General features: G+C 34.0%; 3 protein-coding genes and 1 long non-coding RNA gene across 7 annotated transcripts; 3 read left to right on the top strand and 1 right to left on the bottom strand.

Moving 5' to 3' along the window:
• The first annotated feature begins 106 nt into the window (after nt 1-106).
• Nucleotides 107-765, top strand: LOC147943731 (uncharacterized). Its single transcript, XR_015558479.1, has 2 exons — nt 107-436; nt 636-765. It is a non-coding gene; the product is annotated as an uncharacterized LOC147943731 (long non-coding RNA).
• Nucleotides 766-3,553: 2,788 nt separating this feature from the next.
• LOC104786819 (dof zinc finger protein DOF2.2) lies at nt 3,554-5,543 on the bottom strand. Of its 4 annotated transcripts, none has more exons than XM_010512276.3 (3): nt 5,190-5,495; nt 4,236-4,788; nt 3,554-4,133 (listed from the first exon to the last, which is right to left on the bottom strand). In XM_010512276.3, exons 1-3 carry the CDS (start codon nt 5,241-5,243, stop codon nt 3,808-3,810), a joined length of 933 nt encoding a protein of 310 aa, XP_010510578.1. In that variant the 5' UTR covers nt 5,244-5,495; the 3' UTR covers nt 3,554-3,807. The 4 variants fall into 4 exon arrangements, with proteins under 4 accessions (XP_010510578.1, XP_087306196.1, XP_010510576.1 ...); XM_087450070.1 differs by lacking the exon at nt 5,190-5,495 and adding an exon at nt 4,991-5,131; XM_010512274.3 differs by having other exon boundaries at nt 3,554-4,788; nt 5,190-5,543.
• A 9,544-nt stretch (nt 5,544-15,087) lies between these two features.
• Nucleotides 15,088-17,931, top strand: LOC104786821 (inner membrane protein ALBINO3, chloroplastic). Its single transcript, XM_010512277.3, has 10 exons — nt 15,088-15,586; nt 15,688-15,798; nt 15,918-15,992; nt 16,082-16,142; nt 16,234-16,307; nt 16,408-16,512; nt 16,608-16,715; nt 16,807-16,910; nt 17,198-17,347; nt 17,451-17,931. Exons 1-10 carry the CDS (start codon nt 15,209-15,211, stop codon nt 17,671-17,673), a joined length of 1,389 nt encoding a protein of 462 aa, XP_010510579.1. The 5' UTR covers nt 15,088-15,208; the 3' UTR covers nt 17,674-17,931.
• A 1,070-nt stretch (nt 17,932-19,001) lies between these two features.
• On the top strand, nt 19,002-20,017 carry LOC104786822 (osmotin-like protein). Its single transcript, XM_010512278.3, has one exon. It carries the CDS (start codon nt 19,128-19,130, stop codon nt 19,875-19,877), a length of 750 nt encoding a protein of 249 aa, XP_010510580.1. The 5' UTR covers nt 19,002-19,127; the 3' UTR covers nt 19,878-20,017.
• Nucleotides 20,018-20,276: the final 259 nt, after the last annotated feature.

Here is a 20,276-nt window from a genome sequence, read left to right on the forward strand (position 1 = left end):
TCCAAGTAAAAGTTTGAATACTTTTTTTTTGCTAAATATAAAAGATTGAATACTTCACAAAGAGAAGGCTTTCCATAAATAAGGGTCATCATCAGAGTAATTAATCAAATGAAATTTAACAGATTCTAGACCAAGATTTAGTCATTTCATCTTTATATATAGAGAATAAAGCTTTCATGAAATGAAATATATACATATAACTTTTGAAGCAAAATAAATTGATTAAAAAGAGAGATATGGAGAACAAGTGGAGTGTTTTGATGGTTTTGATTTTGGTGGTGATTGCTGCCTTTGGAGGAGAAGCAAGAAGAGATCCATGTGAAAGGCAATGTTACTTAGTCTGTTACAGCAGTGTTAGCGATCCGCATTGCTACAGAAACTGTGTGGATCATATATGCAGACATATTCCACCTATAACCTCTAGTTCATATTCGAGGTAACTCTCTCTCTACCTCTCTCTCTCTCTCTCTCTCTCTCTATATATATATATATATATAATTTTATCATTTTATGCAATGTATCTAATTAAGGCTTATGTATTATGGTTTGCACCAAAAAAAAAAAGGCTCTATGTATTATGAATGTGTGTGTGGTGAAATTTAACATGGTTTATGTGGTGGTAATGCATGATGAAGAGTGAAGACTAGCGAGATGGAAGAAATGCAAGTATAGAGAGTTTCTAGAGTTTTCTTTTCAGGATACAATTTCTTTTCTATCTATATGTAAAAGATAATTTATAATTAGATCAATAAAAATAATTTCTCATATCATCGGTGCAAAAAAAAAAAAAAGGTTTGGATGCAAAGTTGTCCTAATTTTTTGTGTTATTTGTGATCCGTTTTGCTTCGTTTGTATTCATTCAAAAAATGACTGGATATCCGCTAAAATTTAGATAGTCACCAAATATCTGATTTATTATATATGATTTTTAAAATAATGTCAAAATACTTTAAAATATAGAAAAGTCAAGGTTAAACAAAGTAATTGCAATGTACATAGATAATTTTTTTTACTTTTCCGAATTTTGAAACACATGTAGTTAGTTTGATACATAGAGTTTATAATATAAATAATTAAAATATATATACAGTTATCTCTATTATATTATTTAAGCAATTCTTTAAACAATTAACCCTACTCTATGTGGTATATTACACAAAATGCTACTGTATTTAATTACAAAATATAATAACAGAATCTTATTATTAATTTGTTATAACCAAAAAATAGTTATCCAAATAAATAGCAGAAAATAATACTTATAAACTAATTAAAAAAAACAAACAACACAAAAGTAAATATTTATCAGAAAATTGTTGTAACCAAAAAATTATTTTATAACGTTTGTTAGTTAAAAAATAGATAAATATCCATTATTAATTTAGTTATTAATTGCCTTAGTTATTAATTTTAACAGATATTTATCTATTTTATATTATACACAAAAATTAATTAGATCTTCATATGTAAATAACAAAATGTACAAATAACAATCATTTTCCATTAAAAATAAAGCTAAGTTGAACTTAGCCTTTAACTTTTATTCTAGAATATATATATATATATATATATATATATATAAATTATTAATAAATGATAATACCACAAAATATTAATGGGTATTTACGGTTCGGGTAACAAAACGGGTAATAAGATGGGTAACAGCACGGGTATCAAAAATTAAATTAATACCTAATACTCCATCCTTACTCTCAAATAATATAATTATAATACCCTTCACTCGATCCTAAAGTTACGGGGACCCTTTTTCGGGACGGATACGAGCCGAATAACAGGTCGAATATGGGTTACGGTATTAGTTTACAGGCCTACCTATTAGTAGTTTTAATATGACTCAAAACTCACCATATAATATTATATTATATAACATGTAAATAAATGATACAACATAATCATAATTTTAACAAATAAAAACAAATATCAAAATAAAAAATTCTCCGCGCTACTAGCGCGGGTGATTATCTAGTTTGTATATATATATCTAACACATATGCTATATGGCGTTAATTAGGCTTTAATGTTGAAAGGCATTGTGAGTCTTTTGCTTAGGGAAATGCACAATGGTGATAACACACATAATGCTCAAATAGGAATTGTCTAGATTGATCACTTAATTTTATTCGGTCTTGTTAGGGATTATATATATGTTCAGAAAAGTTTAAAAATGTAGAATCCTTTTGAGTTGCATGTACATTTGAAACATATAATTGATGAACCCGAATTTACACATATATAGGCATTTAAATTTTGAAGGCAACCAACTGATCATTATATATCATCATGTTTAAGCGTTTTTAGGAGTGGATTTGGGTATATGGTGGTTTCTTTCAGCATATCACATGTTACTAATTATGAAGTAAATAATAACAAATTAATTGTAAATTAAGCAATAATTGAGTTTTGAAGAGACATGTCAAGAAGATTTAGAGCTGGAAAAGGTCAAAATCCAAGCAAGTATCACAAGGATGTTGCGAGTAGGCAATAATAAAGACGTAACTCATTTGAACTCATTAAGGCAAAACACAATATAACCTTGATATAGAGGTGGTTTGGAAATTAGAGTACTAATTCGACAGTAGCAACTATTGCTGCCATGCATGTGACTGGTAAGACCTTCTCCACCGGCGAGAAACGTTGATGTTTGTTTTAAAAATAGATTTTTATTAAAAAATATTTAATTTTTTTCTAATAAATTCATCAATAAATTAGTGACACCTATAACTTTTTATTTCAGGATCGTTTCTCCCATTGCTCAACAGAGAAACATATCCTTTTTTTTCCTCTTATCTCTTCATATTTTATTGGTTTTTTTAATAAAAACATCTCATATAGGAACTTCCGTTGAAAATTTTCTGATCATATACAATACTTATTTTTGACAAAAACTTTCGACATAATATACAATACTTATTTGCAAAACTGAAGTAGTGACATTTTTGCAAATATTGAGTATATAGTGAGGTAATTTATATAATTAAACCTAAAAAGAATCCATGAATTTCCAGAATATATTTATGTGAAACTAATCCTAAATTTACGTTATTCACAGTTAAAAAAGAAATAAGTAAGGGTTATTTTTTTATTCTTTTATAAAAAGGTATCTACGTACGGAATCTTAATACTGGAAAGTAAACATTATAACGTGGTACGTATAACATGCATATCTTCATATGCACAGATCTTTATTAAGGACTGAAAAAGAAAAAGGAAAAGCTCCTAAAAATGAGAGATATATAAAGCTTTTTGGTAATTTTTAAAACTTTACTATCTCTAGAGAGACACGGAATTGTATGATTAAATTCGTCAGTCTGTAACACTCTTTTACTTTATGCACTATCCTATAAGATTGGTCCCGTAAAATTATTCATTATATACACTTTAAAAAAGAAAGCAGTGAATGATAAAATCGTTTATAATTATGCTGGTTGGCTCTTCTCACGTACTCCTAGCTAGAACTTAGAAACCAAACCCATATATAGCCAGAAAGAAGAAGAAAACACATATTCAGCAGAAAAATAAATATATAAGAACATACAAAAAGTTAGTATTATTTTATGAATATCCAAGTGAATAATACGAATTGATCAACAAACACAAACTCGACAGACACTCACACAACTAACAAGTTCTCATAATCACACAATACGAATAATATATCTTTGTGCACCTGATTCTATATGCACCCAATGATCACTATAACAAACCCATTCTAATATACCTTATAGTTTTTCCATATGCATTGGACCGTTAACGAGATCCATGGATAATCCGACAGCAAAGTAACACTCACATAAGGTGCTGGTGATGATCGTTTGAAGAAGAACCAGGGAGACCCTGTCCAGTCCAATATTGATTGGATTGATTCTCCGGAGATGTCAAACCCGAAGCCGGCCGGCTTATATTACCCAAATGGTTGTCTTCCATTTTCACCGGAGCAGTTTGAGAAACCCTAGTAGCTCCATTAGAAGATAATCCCATATTGCCCTCGTTAGGGAAATTATATAATCCCATGGTTCGATCAAACAAAGCAAAGTGGTTTGCTGATCCAAGAGAAGTCATTATGTTATTCCCGTTGTTGCTGTTGTTGTTGTTGTTGTTACCCATGACCGGACCTGAAGTGTTGCCACCATGATAAAAATTACCTAAATCATTCAAGTAACCTGAGCTAGTGTTACCATTATTTCCATTAATGGGGGATAAGTTTAAACCGATACCACCGAGTTGAGTGAGGTTTTGTAGAGTGGGCAAAAATGGGAATTGGCTATTTGTTTGGTGCTGGACATTACTAGTAGTTGTAGGGCTTGTAACGTTGACCATAGATGTTGATGGTTTGTTCTGGGAGGAGGAGGATGAAGACTTTGAATTTCCGGATTTACCCTTCTTGTTCCTCCGGCAGCCACCACCGACAGGTACGTTCCTCAAGGCACCACCACGTGTCCAGTAGCGGCGGCAAGCCTTGCAGAAGTGACGTGGCTGCGTGAGGTTGTAGTTGTTGAAGTAACAGAACTTAGTATTGGCTGAGTCGCATCTTGGGCACTTTAAGGCTCCCTCCGGCGGCTGAGAGTTCTTAGCTAGCCTTGCTCTCTCAGCCGCCTGGCCATTGAGACCTCCCGGATCAACGCTGGTGGCGGCTGTGGTATCAACATGGTGGTGGTTAGGGTTAGGGTTTTGTGGGAAGTGGTGAGAGAGTACTTGGTGGTGGCCACTAACTAAACTTCCATTTTCTTGTAGCTGAAGGTGATGAGGATGATTATTCGAATTCGTAGACTGTAAACATTTAAAAAAAAAAAAAAAATTAGTCACTCAAATACAAGAAAGAAGAACCCATAAACTTCAAAATCGATATTTGGTTTTCTATTAATTTTTTTTTTGTATATAAAACTGTCTATTAATTTTGATCTTTTATCTTACAAGAAAGTATAGTATGTATTTGGTCTATATATAGGTGAGATTATAAAGCAAGAAATACCATGATATGTTTTGGAACTTTGAAAAAAGAAGAGAGTAAAGATGAATGAACATGAGAATAGGAATATATCTTTTAGAAAAATGAATCAAAATCATTAATATAAGAATCAAAACAATCAATGGAGAATTTAAGAGAGGTAAAAATCACACAAAAAGAAAGTAAAGAAAGAGAGGATTAGGTAATGGAAGATCAAAAGAACCTGTGGCCAATTAATTGGTGGATCTAAAAAGCTTGAGACGGATGAGAAAACCATTGTTCTTCTTCCCTTTTATCTCTTTGTTCTTCTTTCTTTAATAAAGTTTGATGGATCTTTAAAACTCAAAAGAACAAAAATGGTGGGAGAATCAAAATAAAAACGAAAGAAGGGAACCAAAGGCTAAAGAAGATGTGAGGGAGAGCACAGAACCAAAAGGAAAAGAGAGAAGAGTAGAGGTTTAGAGAGAAGATGATGATAGAGAATGAGCACAAAGATAAAGTGAGAACATAATGCTTTTCTAAACATGGGTCATGTTCTCATGCTTTATTTCTTTTTATATATATTTCCCACTCTCATGCATTGTTTATTTGTATATGCGTCTATATATATATATATGTGTGTGTATATATGTATATATATTATTGATTTTGTTATGATTCTCTTTTTAGGGTTTGAGTGGAGTGACATTTCTTCGCCTATAAGGTTCTCTCTGTCGAATTATATCTATACTATAAATATTATATATTTGTGTATATATATATTTTACGTATATTTTCCATATGATTTTACAAGGTCTAATATAAATAATTAAAGACGTTCTAGAGAGTAGAGACAATCAAAAGACCTTGATTTGCTTCAAGCGATTTATTTATAATAAAAGACTACAATCATATCAGTTTTATCTTTACCACGAAGTAAAATAAGTTAGAGAAATGTTCAGATAAACTGGTTTAGTGATATGAGGGACTTGCGAAAAGTGGTACAATCAAACAATTTTTAATTACATTTTTTTCACAATATGCAAATCATCTTTTTGGTCTATCCAGTCATTAGATCTATAGTCTAGTCCTTTATGTATTTCAGAATTTTAAAATGTTGGGAGTCTGGTTATTCTGAATTTGTCAATGCTGCATAACTAGTATTGCTTTTATATCAATATTATTCGTACTTAAAATATTATTCGTACTTATCTTTTTGGTTGCACTTAATATATATATTTGTATCAGTCAGAATTTAAATTTACAAAATTATACAAAACTAATAATTATTCAGTTAGCAGAAAAAAAACAATTTTATAAGCCTTTATAACAAAATAAAATTAAAGAAAAGTCTTATTATTGTTACTAGATTTTCAGGTTATTATTTACTATGACTGTATACTTTAGTTTGATGTTGTAGCAAATTACATATTCGTGCCCCCAATAAATACCTCTTTTCTAGACCAACCCACGGCAGGGATAGACCATTGTTAACTTAAACTATTAACGTTTGGTTAATGTTTCATAATTATCATTTTAAGTTGTTTTGCTATCGCAAATAGTGCACTTAATCAACTATGCTGTCTATGCATATAATTAAATGTGTGTGTAAATATAAGTGTACGGTGATGGTAAGTATATATTAACTTTTCTAATTAATAGGGTTCATTATCATATAGATTCGTAATCATGAAAGCTTAATTAGGGTATCTTTGTGGGTCAAGACTCAAGACTAGCCTTGTCCCTGATCTGTCGTTTTCGTCTTCCTTCACTAATTAGATATCAATCTATTACATGCTTGTATTTTCCATGGCCATGGTGTAATATTGAATCAATTTTTTTAATATATTAATTATTTATGTCATTCGAAAGTATTCAGGCTTGTAATCTTGCAATATAACAAATGAATTAAGTTGACAAGCCACAGTAAAACCACCATTGAATGGTTAGCATCAAATCTATCCTTTTAATCTTTTTTTTTTAATCATTTGAACAAAAAAATTAGACTCGAATGTGATTACTTTGGTTGATCAACTTAATTAATCGACAAAATCTCTATTTGTTCAACCTTTACAAATATATATATATATATATCGATAAAAGAAAAATGTATGAAGAGAAAGTTCATTGGCAAAATAATTATGAAAATTCAAATTTACAAATACCCATAAATTTTATTTATTTATTATTATTGTTATTATTTTGATAAAAAGGTGTATGCAACTGCTAAACGGAAGTAAAATAGAAACTGTTCTACGTCACCATTCAAAATCTACGATAGTAATCTTGTTCCTTATGAATATTAATATTTCAATAATATATAATAACATTTATTTTAACAAGAGAATGACTGAATCTTAATATGAAGATATTAACTTTACTCGGTATCAAACGAACAGAAATAAAGGAAAAAAGCATGAAAAAGATGAAACCTGTCATTTACAACTTCTAATTTATGTCCCAACTTTTTTTTTATCTATAAAGAAAAAGAAAAACAAAAGAGATCTTTCAATTTTTATCAAAAAAAAAAAAAAGAGATCTTTCAATTTGTCTCTACATTTTTATCTTCTCTTTTTCTTTTTCCCTAGCGAGTTTCTTCTCGTATCTTTAATAATCAGTCGTTTCGTATATAAATGCTAAACATCTTTTTCAGAAAGAGATTGCCTAAAATGGCGTATATGTTGCATTATTACCCTAAAAACAAATCATCTTTAACGTTACGTTGATGCATGAGATCATCACCAAACTTTTCAATCATAATCCCACTCATCTCTCTTCTATATATGCTCTTATCCTTCTCCGTTTTGTTGTTTTCATCTCTATCTTTTCCCCCTTCATTTTCAAATCGGATTAATCCATATATATTATTCTTAAAATTTCTTTCGACTAAAAGATTTATTTTTATATAATAAACTAGAATTGTTACATTTCAAAAAAAATTATGATACAATTTCTTTTGATCTAGCTAGCTAGGGAAGCAAATGAGGAAATCAATGCTTCAATCATGAACGTAAACTAATTTATTGCTTTAGGAGCTTATTTTTCGTCCAAACATTCTCTAGAGCAATAGTGTAAGTCTCGATAACGAATCCAATATGACTACGTTTCAATTTCATACATCGCTTTCCGTTGGAATGTTAAAGATTTGGCATAATTAATCATTTGCTTCATCTGCCGAACAAATTTACATAACTTCCTTTTGAAGAACTCATTATGTGGTTATAATTTGTACCACTCATAACTTTGTATGAATTTACGTAATTACTTGTGCATCCACTCAATGAAAGCCTGAGGTAAAGCAACCAAGTTAAAAGATTATGATATATATTATTAGGATTGGTAAACGAAAGTAAATGATCATGAAAACGTCCGTGCATACAATTAGACTACTATTTAGATAATTAACTTTTACTTAGCAACGAATTATTACCCATGTTATGCTTACGTGTTGATCGAAAAGTGGGTTTAGCATTGAAAGTTCTATGTGTCGGCGTCGTTATGTTATATGACAAATTAGGAAATAAAATATTTATTCAAACATAGAAAGATTAATAACAACATAGATTTTGTTCAACATATTATTCACAAAATAACTAGAAATTTAAAATACTCAGTTGATTAAAAATTGAAAGAAAACAACTTTAAAGGTTTTTTCTTACAGTTATTTGGTGCACGCGCAGTCGATGATTGTGAAATATAGTTACAGTTATACTTTATTCAAGTATGCTACTTTTTTTTTTTTTTGATAACTATGTGAATTTTCATTAACTTGAAGTTGCAGAAAGATTACAAAAGCCTTGATACATATCCCATCCCTTGCCCAAAAAAAAATAAAAACAAGAGAGGAAAAGCTGGAGAAAATGAGTAGGAGAACCTAGTCATACTTTAACCAGACCAAAAGAAGATCCTTAAAATTCTTTCTCCTCTTTTTTGCTAGAATGGCATCTCTGATTTGTCTGTCCAGACCTTTGAACAAGATCTGAGTCTCAGTTGCAGAGTTGTTGTGAAATCGGTTGTTTCGCTCCCTCCATATAGCGTACAGAGTTGCTTGGGCCGCTAGACGACGCAAACTTTGAGGCACAATGCGATCGTTTATATCCAGCCAGACGGTGAATGCTTCCCAAGTGTGAAAAAAAAACGGCCTGTAACCAAGTCTCCTAGTCACTGCAGACCAAATTTCCTCGCTGACTTCACACCGAAGAAACAGATGCTCTCTTGTTTCTCGGTACAACCCACATAAGCAGCAGTTAGGCTCAATTTGCATTCCCCATCTAACCAATCTGTCTCTAGTTGGTAGCCTATCCTGGTGCGTTAGCCACATCATGAAAGCATGTCGAGGAATACCTCCTTTAAACCAAACCTGTTCAGTCCAATGAGGTGGAACCTGTCTTGGTCTCAATATTTCCCATGACTATCTGGTAGAGAAAACTGAGAGTTCCTCTGTTCCGCATACCCATAAATACCTGTCTGGCTCATCAGTGTTAGGCGGAACATTTATTGTTGTAAGAAAAATATGTAGTTCTTCAGCCCTTGGTGATCTTGCTGGTCTGAGATTCCACCCGATCAGAGACCAAGCCTGCGCAACTTTTGCATGGATTGGAATTCCCGTTTGTGCAGGACCCGTGGGACCTAGATATTCAAGTAGCGAGCCATACGGTGTCCAGGAATCATACAAGAAGCTAAGAGTCAAGCCATTACCCAGTCTCGCCTTTAGGAAATTTCTTGCAATGTGCCTGAGGTTCAGAAGAGTCTTCCATGTCCAGGATGTAGTCTTTCTTGCATCAATGGACCAGAAGCTGACATCTTTTATTTTTGTGTTTCTCATCCAGATAGCCCACAAAGAGTCTGTTGCTGTAAGTAGTCTCTAGATCAATTTTAGACACAGAGTCTTATTCCACTGAGCTAAGCTTCGAAGCCCTAGTCCACCTTCTTGCTTAGGGAGAGTAAGTTTGCACCAGGCGACTCTTGCTATACCTTTGTTGTTCGCGTCCCCACCCCACAAGAAATTTATACAAAGGCTTTCTATCTTCTTTATACAACCCTTAGGCAAGATGAATGCAGACATCCAGAAGTTCAGGGTTCCATATATCACTGAGGAGAGGAGTTGGAGTCTACCCGCATAAGACAGAGCTCTGGCAGACCATGAGGTGATGCGTTGTGTGATCTTCTCAATCAGAGGTCTATATTCCGCAATTCTGAGCCTTCTGTGCATAAGTGGAAGCCCGAGATATCTGATGGGGACTGAGCCAATGTTGAAACCAAGAGAACTCAACTGAGTGGTTTCAGCGTGGCTCACACCCGCTAGGTAGAGGTCGGTCTTGGACTTGTTCATTGTTAGACCTGAGACATCTGAAAACTTCTGCAAGACTGAAGAAATATTTTCAAGGGAGTCTGGTTTACCATCGAAAAATACCATGATGTCATCCGCAAAAGCAAGGTGAGAGATCAGGGGTGTTGAGGCATTAGGATGAGGTCCAATCTGATTGTTGATGTAGCCTTGCGATAACAACCGAGAGAAACCTTCCATGGCCAGTACAAAGAGGTACGGGGAGATAGAATCCCCCTGTCTCAGCCCCTTTTCCCCTCTGAAGTAACCACATAATTCCCCATTGATGCATAGAGAGAAGCTTGCAGTGGATATGCACTGTTCAATCAAACCAATGAATTGAGCCGGAAACGCCATTGCTGTGAGGACATTTAGGAGATAATCCCACTGTACCGAGTCAAAGGCTTTTCTGAGGTCTACCTTGAGCATTCCCCTTGCGGATATGTTCTTCTGGTTATAGCCTTGGACCAGCTCTGTAGCTAGTAAGACATTTTCCACAAGAAGTCTTCCTTGAATGAACGCAGACTGATTATTTGATATTAGCTCAGGGATCACCTTTTTAAGCTTGTTAGCTAAAATCTTGGACACAATCTTATACAGGGTGTTGCAGCAAGCTATTGGCCTGAACTCACCAATTTTCTGAGCATTCGGAGTCTTGGGGATCAAGGAAAGTATAGTTGCATTCCATTGCTTCAGCAACTTTCCAGATTGGAAGAATTCGAGCACTGCTTCTGTGATTTCCTCACCTACTGTTTCCCAATGAGATATGAAAAACTCTACACAGTAACCATATGGACCCGGTGCTTTGTTTCTGGGCAGGTTGAACACAACATTTTTAATTTCTACTGGTGTGATAGGTGCGTTAAGGATCTGGAGGGCAGAGGTGGAGCACCGCTGTGGGATGAGTTCTGCGAGTTCAGCAACAGACGTTGAATAGGCTACTTTGAGAGTCTTATGCGTGTGCACTTAGAGCCAAAGATCATTAATCAAGTTGAAGCTAATCGAGAGATTGAGGAACTTAACGAATGCCTTATGAACATGATTTAAACCTTGTTCGTTTTACTCCTTAGGAATTCCTAATACCAACTTTGAGCTAGTGGTTCAGAGTTTAGCTATGATTAATTATGTTAGCCTAGCTAAATCACGACATTGAATAGGCTAGAATACATAGATGTCAAAGTTTCTCACTATATATCCTTAGCACAGCACACAATTCTATCTATACAACACTAGCTATATAGAGCATTTTCGTTAAGATTTTATTTAGGGGGTGTTATTGGATTGTGGTTTTTAAAAGAGTTTGATGTATTTAAGAATCAGGTGTTATTCAATTGGGTATTTTAAAAAATCCTTTAAAATCTAGTGTTATTCAATATTTATGAGATTTTGTGTGATTTTGGATTTTAACGTACTTTGCTTCTAATATATGAACAAACACAATACCACACTTTTCTCAATCATTTCATTTTCTTCTTCTCTCTATAGATGGATCTCTAGCCTTTGACATATTATTGTTTGATTTTTTTTTTTCAATCCTTTTATATAATCACACTTATTCATCAGATCTGTATTATTTTTGAGAATTTTTTTTTGTGTTCTTTAACTTTTTTTTTTTTCTGGGTTCATAATCTATAACTTTTTTTTTTGGTTTATGATATAATCACACCTTTTTTTTTTCTGGGTTCAATCTCTGTTTCTTCCTCCTCAAACCCTTTTGTATATAATCACACTTATTCATCAAATCTGTGTTATTTTTGAGATTTTTTTTGTGTTCTTTATTTTTTTTTCTTCTGGGTTCATGACATCTGGGTTCTTTAATTACACCAAAAATCTGGATTGAAAACAAAGACAGTTTAATTCAAGTTTTCCATAACATGTGTAAAAGTTTGGGTGTTGTTAATTTAATATAATTTTAGTGTATAACACAGTTTATGAAAAAAATATATATATATAATAACTTTTAAAAAAATCCATAACAATCACCAAAAATACATTATCAATGACTTTCAAATCCACCTTATATGCATTATAAAGTCCACACAAATGCATTAGACTTTTAAATCCACTAATGTCCTGGGTTAATTAAAATCTCTTAAAATCCTTAATTCAATAACACTCCCTTAGTCCCATTTGCGGTCACATTCAATTCCCTCAAAACACGGAAGCATCAAGCATCTATATTATTTGTTCTTTCTACATACCCTTAGGACTTAGCATGCTAAGGCTTAGCTCATTGTAGTCTTGTAGACATCGATCAAGTTCTAGTGTTCGATACAATTTTCTTGAGGGATTAACTATGGCTTCTCTCATGAGGAGGTTCAAGGTCCGGGCACATCAGGATAATCTTTATAGGGTAATAGGAGGATCTCAAGAAATGTTTCAGATTAGTTCCATTGCTTATTTTATTTATGAAACTGAATAAAATAACACACGTGGCAAGAAATTGATAATGACAAGAAATAAAAGTAAGAAAGGTGGTGGTGTGGGAATCAGATTCGATGTCAACTAATTGAAAGAGAGTACTACACAGCTTTTTCTTCAATGTTTATAATTTTAGTGGTAAAGCTTGCCATACATACATTCAAAAAGCATTCGAGTTAAAACTTATTCAAATCTTTTAATTTGAATAGGCACAATGTTGAAAACTGAATGAACATTCCTACTATTAATAGGTTTAAATATATATATTTTTTTCTTTTTTTTTTGGTCAAAAAATAAATTTTTTATTTAAACAAATAAACTTTTTTTTTTGAATAAAATATAAAATTTATTCGAAAAAAACACTTGATCAAAAGGTTCATCTAAATATTAGTATTACATGATAGAGAGATATCTTGTTGTAAGCTACGTTGCCATTGCTGCTTCATATTTTCCTTTGTTGTGAGTATAGACGGAAAGTAATTTGTCTCTAATGTGCCAGTCAAGTTGTTTGATCAGTCAATCATGTAAATAAGGTTGTTGCTTTGCCAAAAGATCAGTTATTACACATAAGTTTTAGGTTGTTGAAAAAATATATATACAAAAATTAAATCATAATAGAAAGTAGTATATTGATCTCCCCCTCACAACTTTGTAGAAACAAAACACGTTTCTACAACTTCTGTGAGTCGGCTCTTATTTAATTTCTCATTTCTCTTTTTTCTAATCTTAGACTCTCGGAATTGAGTATATGATCATCGTCTTATAGAAATATCGAATAAAACCTTAATAACAATTTAATATAAATGGAGTAAGCCAATTAAACTTTTTCTTTTAGAGTTTCAATTTAAAATTTTAAATAAGTCGTTGCATTTTTTTTTTTAACCATTGGGCCACAACAGGCCGGCCCATTAGCCTAATCCCTACATTCATAAGGCGGGGTACTTGATCCCGGGTGTGATGGTACCTTATGCATTAAGGATTTACCTTTGGTCATTGCACTAAGGTCACTTCACAAAGTCGTTGCATTATGAGATAGTTTAATTATAAACACCAGTTTTCTCCCCACATGGCAGCTACGTGTACTCCCATTTTTGGAAAAATCTCCACCATATGAAAAAACGCTCTCGTGCGGATCACACAATTGTATTTCTTTTTAATTATTATTCCTAATATATATTAATAGGGAAGCACTCTATAAAAAAAATACTGATGTGATAGCGTTGGAGAACTCGAGACACCAAAAAATTTATTGCCCTCATTTTTATAGATATTTACATATAATTTTCATTGAATGATTAACGAATATTCTTTTTCAATTAATTAAAAAAAAATATTTAACCAAACATTTCAATTTTAAAATATATTTTAACAATTTTATAAGATATTTAAATAAAATGATTAAAATATTTTTCAAAACCCGAAGCTATTTACTTATTAAAAAAATCTGATTACTATTCACAGTTTCACATATTTAAAAAATCAAAATTAAATTATCACAAAAATCATTATTAAAGGAGATTGACTTTTAAATACCATTAGTATAATAGTTCACAGGTGAAACATAATCTTATATAAAATAAATTAATAAAATAAACAAATTTTAGTTATAAATTTTGTTTTTACACAAATAAATTTTAGATTTCAGAAAATAATTGTACTCATAATCCTAATTTTATTTGCGGGTTGTTACCTAGTGTTTTCTTATAGATCAATATACCCGACAAATATATATTTTTTTTTTGTTGAAAAAATAATGATACTGTCATATTGGAGAATCGAACTCAGGTTTGAGGGTGTTAACACCTTGAGAATTGCCAACTGTGCTGTTGGAACCTACAGACGCGACATTACAAATAACAGTGGTGCATAAGCGGGTTTGTTTGTTTCTAAGATTTGAAACCCAAAGGTGTGTTCAATCCAAGATCATTATATAACCTATACATCTATCTTTGTATTTTCTTGTTGTTGAGGCATTCTACTACTACTACACTGACTCGTATTCATACAAAAAGATGAATGTATAGTTTAGCATCAAGATACAGTATGTATAGTTTATATAATAATCTATATAACATACATCATACATAGCTGTTTCTTGACATTATAGAGGCTCCAGACGAAAAAAAATTTCTTTTGTTATGGAATCGAACCATTTATCATGCAATAGGTCTAAGTTTAGACCACTATTTATAAATCAAAAATTCAAAAAAAAAAAAAAAACAAATCGAACTAAATGGGTATTAGATAATGGACCTTTTTGTTAAACTGATAATGGGCCTGATAAGCCCAAATTATAGGAAGCACCGATACATTCCACGTTGGGAACATTGCCACGTGTACTCCTATTATTGGAGAAAATCTCCACCATATGAAAAAGACACTCACGCGCTTCTTCGTCGTTCCAATTTTATTTTTAAAAAGATAATTCGTAAAATTAAAATTAAAATAAATAAAAATTAAAAAAATCTCTCTATCTTCTTCTCCTCTCATCCTCGTCTCTCAAGCCACCTCCTCCAATGGCGAGAGTTCTAGTCTCGTCTCCGTCTTCGTTCTTCGGTTCTCCGTTGATTAAACCGTCATCATCTTTTCGCTACGGTGGAAGTAAAGCCGGAGGAGGAAGCGTTCAATTTCTACCATACCGGAGTAGTAGTAATAAGCTTTTCACTACTTCAACTACCGTACGATTCAGCTTAAACGAGATTCCTCCTCTCCATGGATTGGATTCATCTGTAGACATCGGAGCGATTCTCACCAGAGCGGAGTCTTTTCTCTATACAATTGCCGACGCCGCCGTGGTTGGTGCTGATTCCGTCGTATCTACTGATCCCACCGCCGTGCAGAAGAGTGGTGGTTGGTTTGGTTTTATCTCTGATGGTATGGAATTGGTGCTTAAGGTGAGTGCTCAATTCCGATCTCTGTGTGTTTAGAATTAAGCAAATGTTTCTGGAATTGTCTTTTTGGTAGCTTTAAGTGTTTTGTGTTTTGGAATTGTTAGATATTGAAGGATGGACTCACAGCAGTTCATGTGCCTTACGCTTATGGATTTGCGATTATCTTGCTTACGCTTATCGTCAAAGCAGCCACGTATCCTTTGACAAAGCAACAGGTGAGTGAGTGAGTTAGTGAGAGTATAGTAGAGCTTTGCAGCTCTTTTGATTCAGTTTTGACATATGGAATGAGAATTTGAGAGCAGTGTTTGATGGATTTTGGAATCTTTGGCTTAAGGTTGAATCAACACTAGCGATGCAAAATCTTCAACCCAAGATTAAAGCGATTCAACAACGTTACGCAGGCAATCAGGTAATTTAACTCAAAAAGCTAGAATCTGAGCTACTTGTTGATGATTGAGTCTGACTCTGACTGTTTGTTCTGTTTTTTTGGATATGTAGGAGAGAATACAACTAGAGACATCACGCTTGTATAAACAAGCTGGTGTGAATCCATTGGCAGGTACTTCTCTAGAAGTTATGAGTTTTGTATTCCAGTTTTTGCTTACTAAATTTTGCTGATATTGTGCACATTCTTATTGTTTTGATGTTAGGTTGCTTACCAACTTTAGCAACCATACCAGTTTGGATTGGTTTATACCAAGCTCTCTCCAACGTGGCTAATGAGGTACATGTCTCTTTCTGAACAACTAGAGAGACCAGATAAGTTGGTTGGTAAAGATTGTTATTTATTCTCAATTTGTGCTTGAATTTTGTTTTTCTTGCAGGGGCTTTTTACAGACGGTTTCTTTTGGATTCCGTCTCTGGGTGGACCGACAAGTATAGCTGCTCGGCAGAGTGGATCCGGCGTATCGTGGCTTTTTCCGTTTGTGGTAATGGAAGAAAAAAAAACTGTTTACTTAAGTGAAGATATTTTCTTTCTCATGTGATACTTATCTTATTACTAAGCTCGTGTTCCGTGGTGCAGGACGGGCATCCACCATTGGGATGGTACGACACTGCAGCTTATCTTGTTCTACCAGTTCTCCTTATCGTCTCCCAGTATGTGTCAATGGAGATTATGAAGCCTCCTCAAGTGAGAAATAACACGAGCTTCTTTCCTTTTCCTATAACTAAAGCACTTTGGTATGATTGTTCTGAAACCGAATTTCATTTCTTTTTCTCAGACAGATGATCCTGCCCAGAAGAATACGCTTCTTGTTTTCAAGTTTCTTCCTCTCATGATCGGTTACTTCGCATTGTCTGTTCCATCAGGATTATCTATCTACTGGTTTGTTTCTCTCACCTTGAAACTCTCATATATCCATTTGATTCATGCCCTTGATCTACATCAAATGTTTTGTCTAGCTTAGTCTAGATTGATCATCCTCAAAATGTATATTAGATGGGTTAAAATTTCCATGAATACGAAGTTTGTTGTTGGATTAAGGAACTATCTAGTGTGACTATATTATGCGGCAACAATATGATTTTTTATGTGTATATTGGGAGGATCAAGTTCTTAGTTAATACTTGTTATAATGCTGCTGCTTATGTTAAACTATCCTATGGTTTTAGGTTCACAAATAATGTACTTAGCACCGCCCAACAAGTATATCTGCGTAAACTAGGTGGTGCAAAGCCCAATATGGATGAAAACGCAAGCAAGATAATAAGTGCCGGACGGGCAAAGAGATCTATTGCTCAGCCTGACGATGCTGGCGAAAGGTAAGTAAATCCTGTTTCTACTGGAGAATTTTTATCTCCCATATCAAATGTTTTGCTTACAAGTTTGTCAATTTACCGACAAATGTATTGTGGACTACAACAGATTTAGACAACTAAAGGAGCAGGAGAAGCGCAGCAAGAAGAACAAGGCTGTTGCAAAAGATACAGTCGAATTGGTAGAATCGCAGTCTGAGTCAGAAGAAGGATCGGATGATGAGGAAGAAGAGGCTCGTGAAGGAGCGTTAGCTTCAAGCACAACAAGCAAGCCGCTTCCTGACGTTGGCCAACGAAGAAGCAAAAGATCGAAAAGGAAACGCACTGTATAGAACCAAAAACAAACAAAATTGGTAGCAAGGGGAAAAGAAAGAGAGAGAGATTTAAATGTTGTACTTTAGTCTGATCTTTTGCACACACACAAAGTCCGGCAATATCTAAAATTAGGGCATAAAAAAGATCATTTTAAAGTTACGTGCAGTAGTAGTTGATCAAAAGTAAATTGATTGTATTTCTGTGATTCTCTTTTTTACAAAATGTATTAACGTAAATGTGTGTATTAATATGACATTCAACATGTCCACGTCAAATTTTGTTGTCCCTTTGTTGTAAACTCGTACCATATCGTTTGTGAATTTTCATAGATGTTACAGTTTATTCAATTTTTATAGAAGAACTCCTAAATCATCGTCAAAACACGGTAAACTTTTTAATGTGTGTAACGAATAAACGATTAGTTACTTTAGTAATCTAAGCTTCGTTTAAACTACTTGGGAAATGGAATCCAAGTTGTTGTTACTAGTTAGTGCTACTTTGTTTAATAAACAGAGCATACAATTCCCAATGTATAAATAAAACAACAATTACATCCTGACAAAGATACATTTGCCTCTTTGGATTGGGCATGGATTAGATAAAATAGAGAGAAGTAACATTAGGGATTGGGCTAATGAGGCCCGAGAAAGGGTAGCACGGTTTCCAAATTCTCGAAGTTGCCTAAGTTAGACAAAAACACTCTTATTTTGTTGTTCTTGTCATTTGTCGTCTTCATGTGGTTGTCAAAGAACCCTTATACTAATCTGAACGAATATAACATGTCAGTCTAGCCTTATTACACTAATATCTAGAGAAACTTGTCATGCTGTTACGGTCATGAGTCATAATAGAACAAGCTTAAAAAAATAACACATTTTATAGATGACTACACACAATTATGAATAATATAGAAAATGACATTAGTACACCTTACGCGTAATTATGTTTACTCATCATAAATAACTTGTAAACATGATATATGAGAAGTTGTGAACGTTTATATAAAAATTACCTTTGGTGTCTACATGGTTAATATCATAGTAAAAAGCAAACTTGTTGGAACCAGCTAAGCATATTTTTAAAAATGTCATTTTCCAACCATCCAATATAGTGATATTTACCAAAGAAAGACATTAGGAGTAATCTTCCAATGAAGGAAAACAAATTAAAGGCTTCATTACAGTCACAAACCGATTACGAATATGCCATCATTATATACCCTAAAGAGCTTTGAAACTTTTTGACTCATAGAATCCAATATTCATAACTTTATAAACTGACAATAAAGCCCTTCATCTCCTTAAACCCACATGCTAAAATCATTGCCTAACTACCTCAAACATCAAAAGGTTACTTTCGTCATTCCAATACGGCAAAACTTCATGCATATCAAAGAACTTAAGCTTATTTATACACACACGTCGCATTGTCACATCTTTCACACAAAAAGAGTACCAAAAGCAAAAACACAATGGCTAAAACCTCTCTCCCTCTGGCCGCCTCTTTCCTCCTCCTCATCTCCTTCTCCTCCGCCGCAGACACCGGCCGTCTCTTCCTCACCGTCGTCAACAACTGTCCCTTCACCGTCTGGCCAGCCATTCAGCCTAACGCCGGCCACCCCGTCCTAGAGAAAGGTGGCTTCGCTCTCCCAACCTTCACTCACCGTTCCTTCTCCGCCCCAACCACACACTGGTCCGGTCGCATCTGGGCTAGAACCGGTTGCGCCCACTACAACGGCAAGTTCTCCTGCATGACCGGAGACTGCGGAAACCGCCTCGAATGCAACGGTCTCGGCGGTGCAACACCAGCTTCTCTCGCTCAGTTCGACCTCCACCATGGTGGACACAAAGACTTCTCCTCTTACGGTGTGTCTCTCGTCGACGGCTACAACGTTCCTATGACTGTGACTCCTCACGAAGGACATGGTGTCTGTCCCGTCGTTGGCTGTCGTGAAGATCTTCTGAAAACGTGTCCGGGTCATCTTCAGGTCCGGTCGCACGCTGGACACGTGGTGGCTTGTAAGAGTGGGTGTGAAGCTTTCCATTCAGACGAGCTGTGTTGCCAAGGCCATTACAATAGTCCTAACACGTGTAAAGCTTCGAGCCATTCGTTGTTCTTCAAGCATGCGTGTCCTTCGACTTTCACATTTGCTCATGATAGTCCTTCGCTAATGCATGACTGTTCTTCTCCTAGAGAGCTCAAAGTTATCTTCTGCCACTAATTATGTGTCTCTACTTAGTGATGTTGTACCGATCTATCTTACCTTCGTTTGGTTTACTTTGGTTCTGATTGGTTTAGTTTGCGATTTCCCGGTTCAGATATGTAGTCCCAACTATGAAATTATGTATTATTATCTTGAAATTGCTTTCTCTTTATTTCTCTTTTTAGTTTGGTTCACTGTTAAACACTTAAAACTTTCACATAAACCATTTTGGTCTAAAACTTTCACATAATAGAATGGTAATATTTTAAAAAATTTGGTTGAAGAATAAACCATTTTGAAAAGGATGATATTTGGAATCGATATTTAGAGAAAGAGTACATTGTTTTATTCGAGGCATGCAGGCTAACGCAGTGTCTTGTTCTATCACTTTTTTATCTTTTTGTGTTTGTCGGTAGA

This window comes from Camelina sativa, chromosome 5 (genome assembly GCF_030686135.1).
Source record: "Camelina sativa cultivar CO46 ecotype springtype chromosome 5, ASM3068613v1".
NCBI lineage: Eukaryota > Viridiplantae > Streptophyta > Magnoliopsida > Brassicales > Brassicaceae > Camelina > Camelina sativa.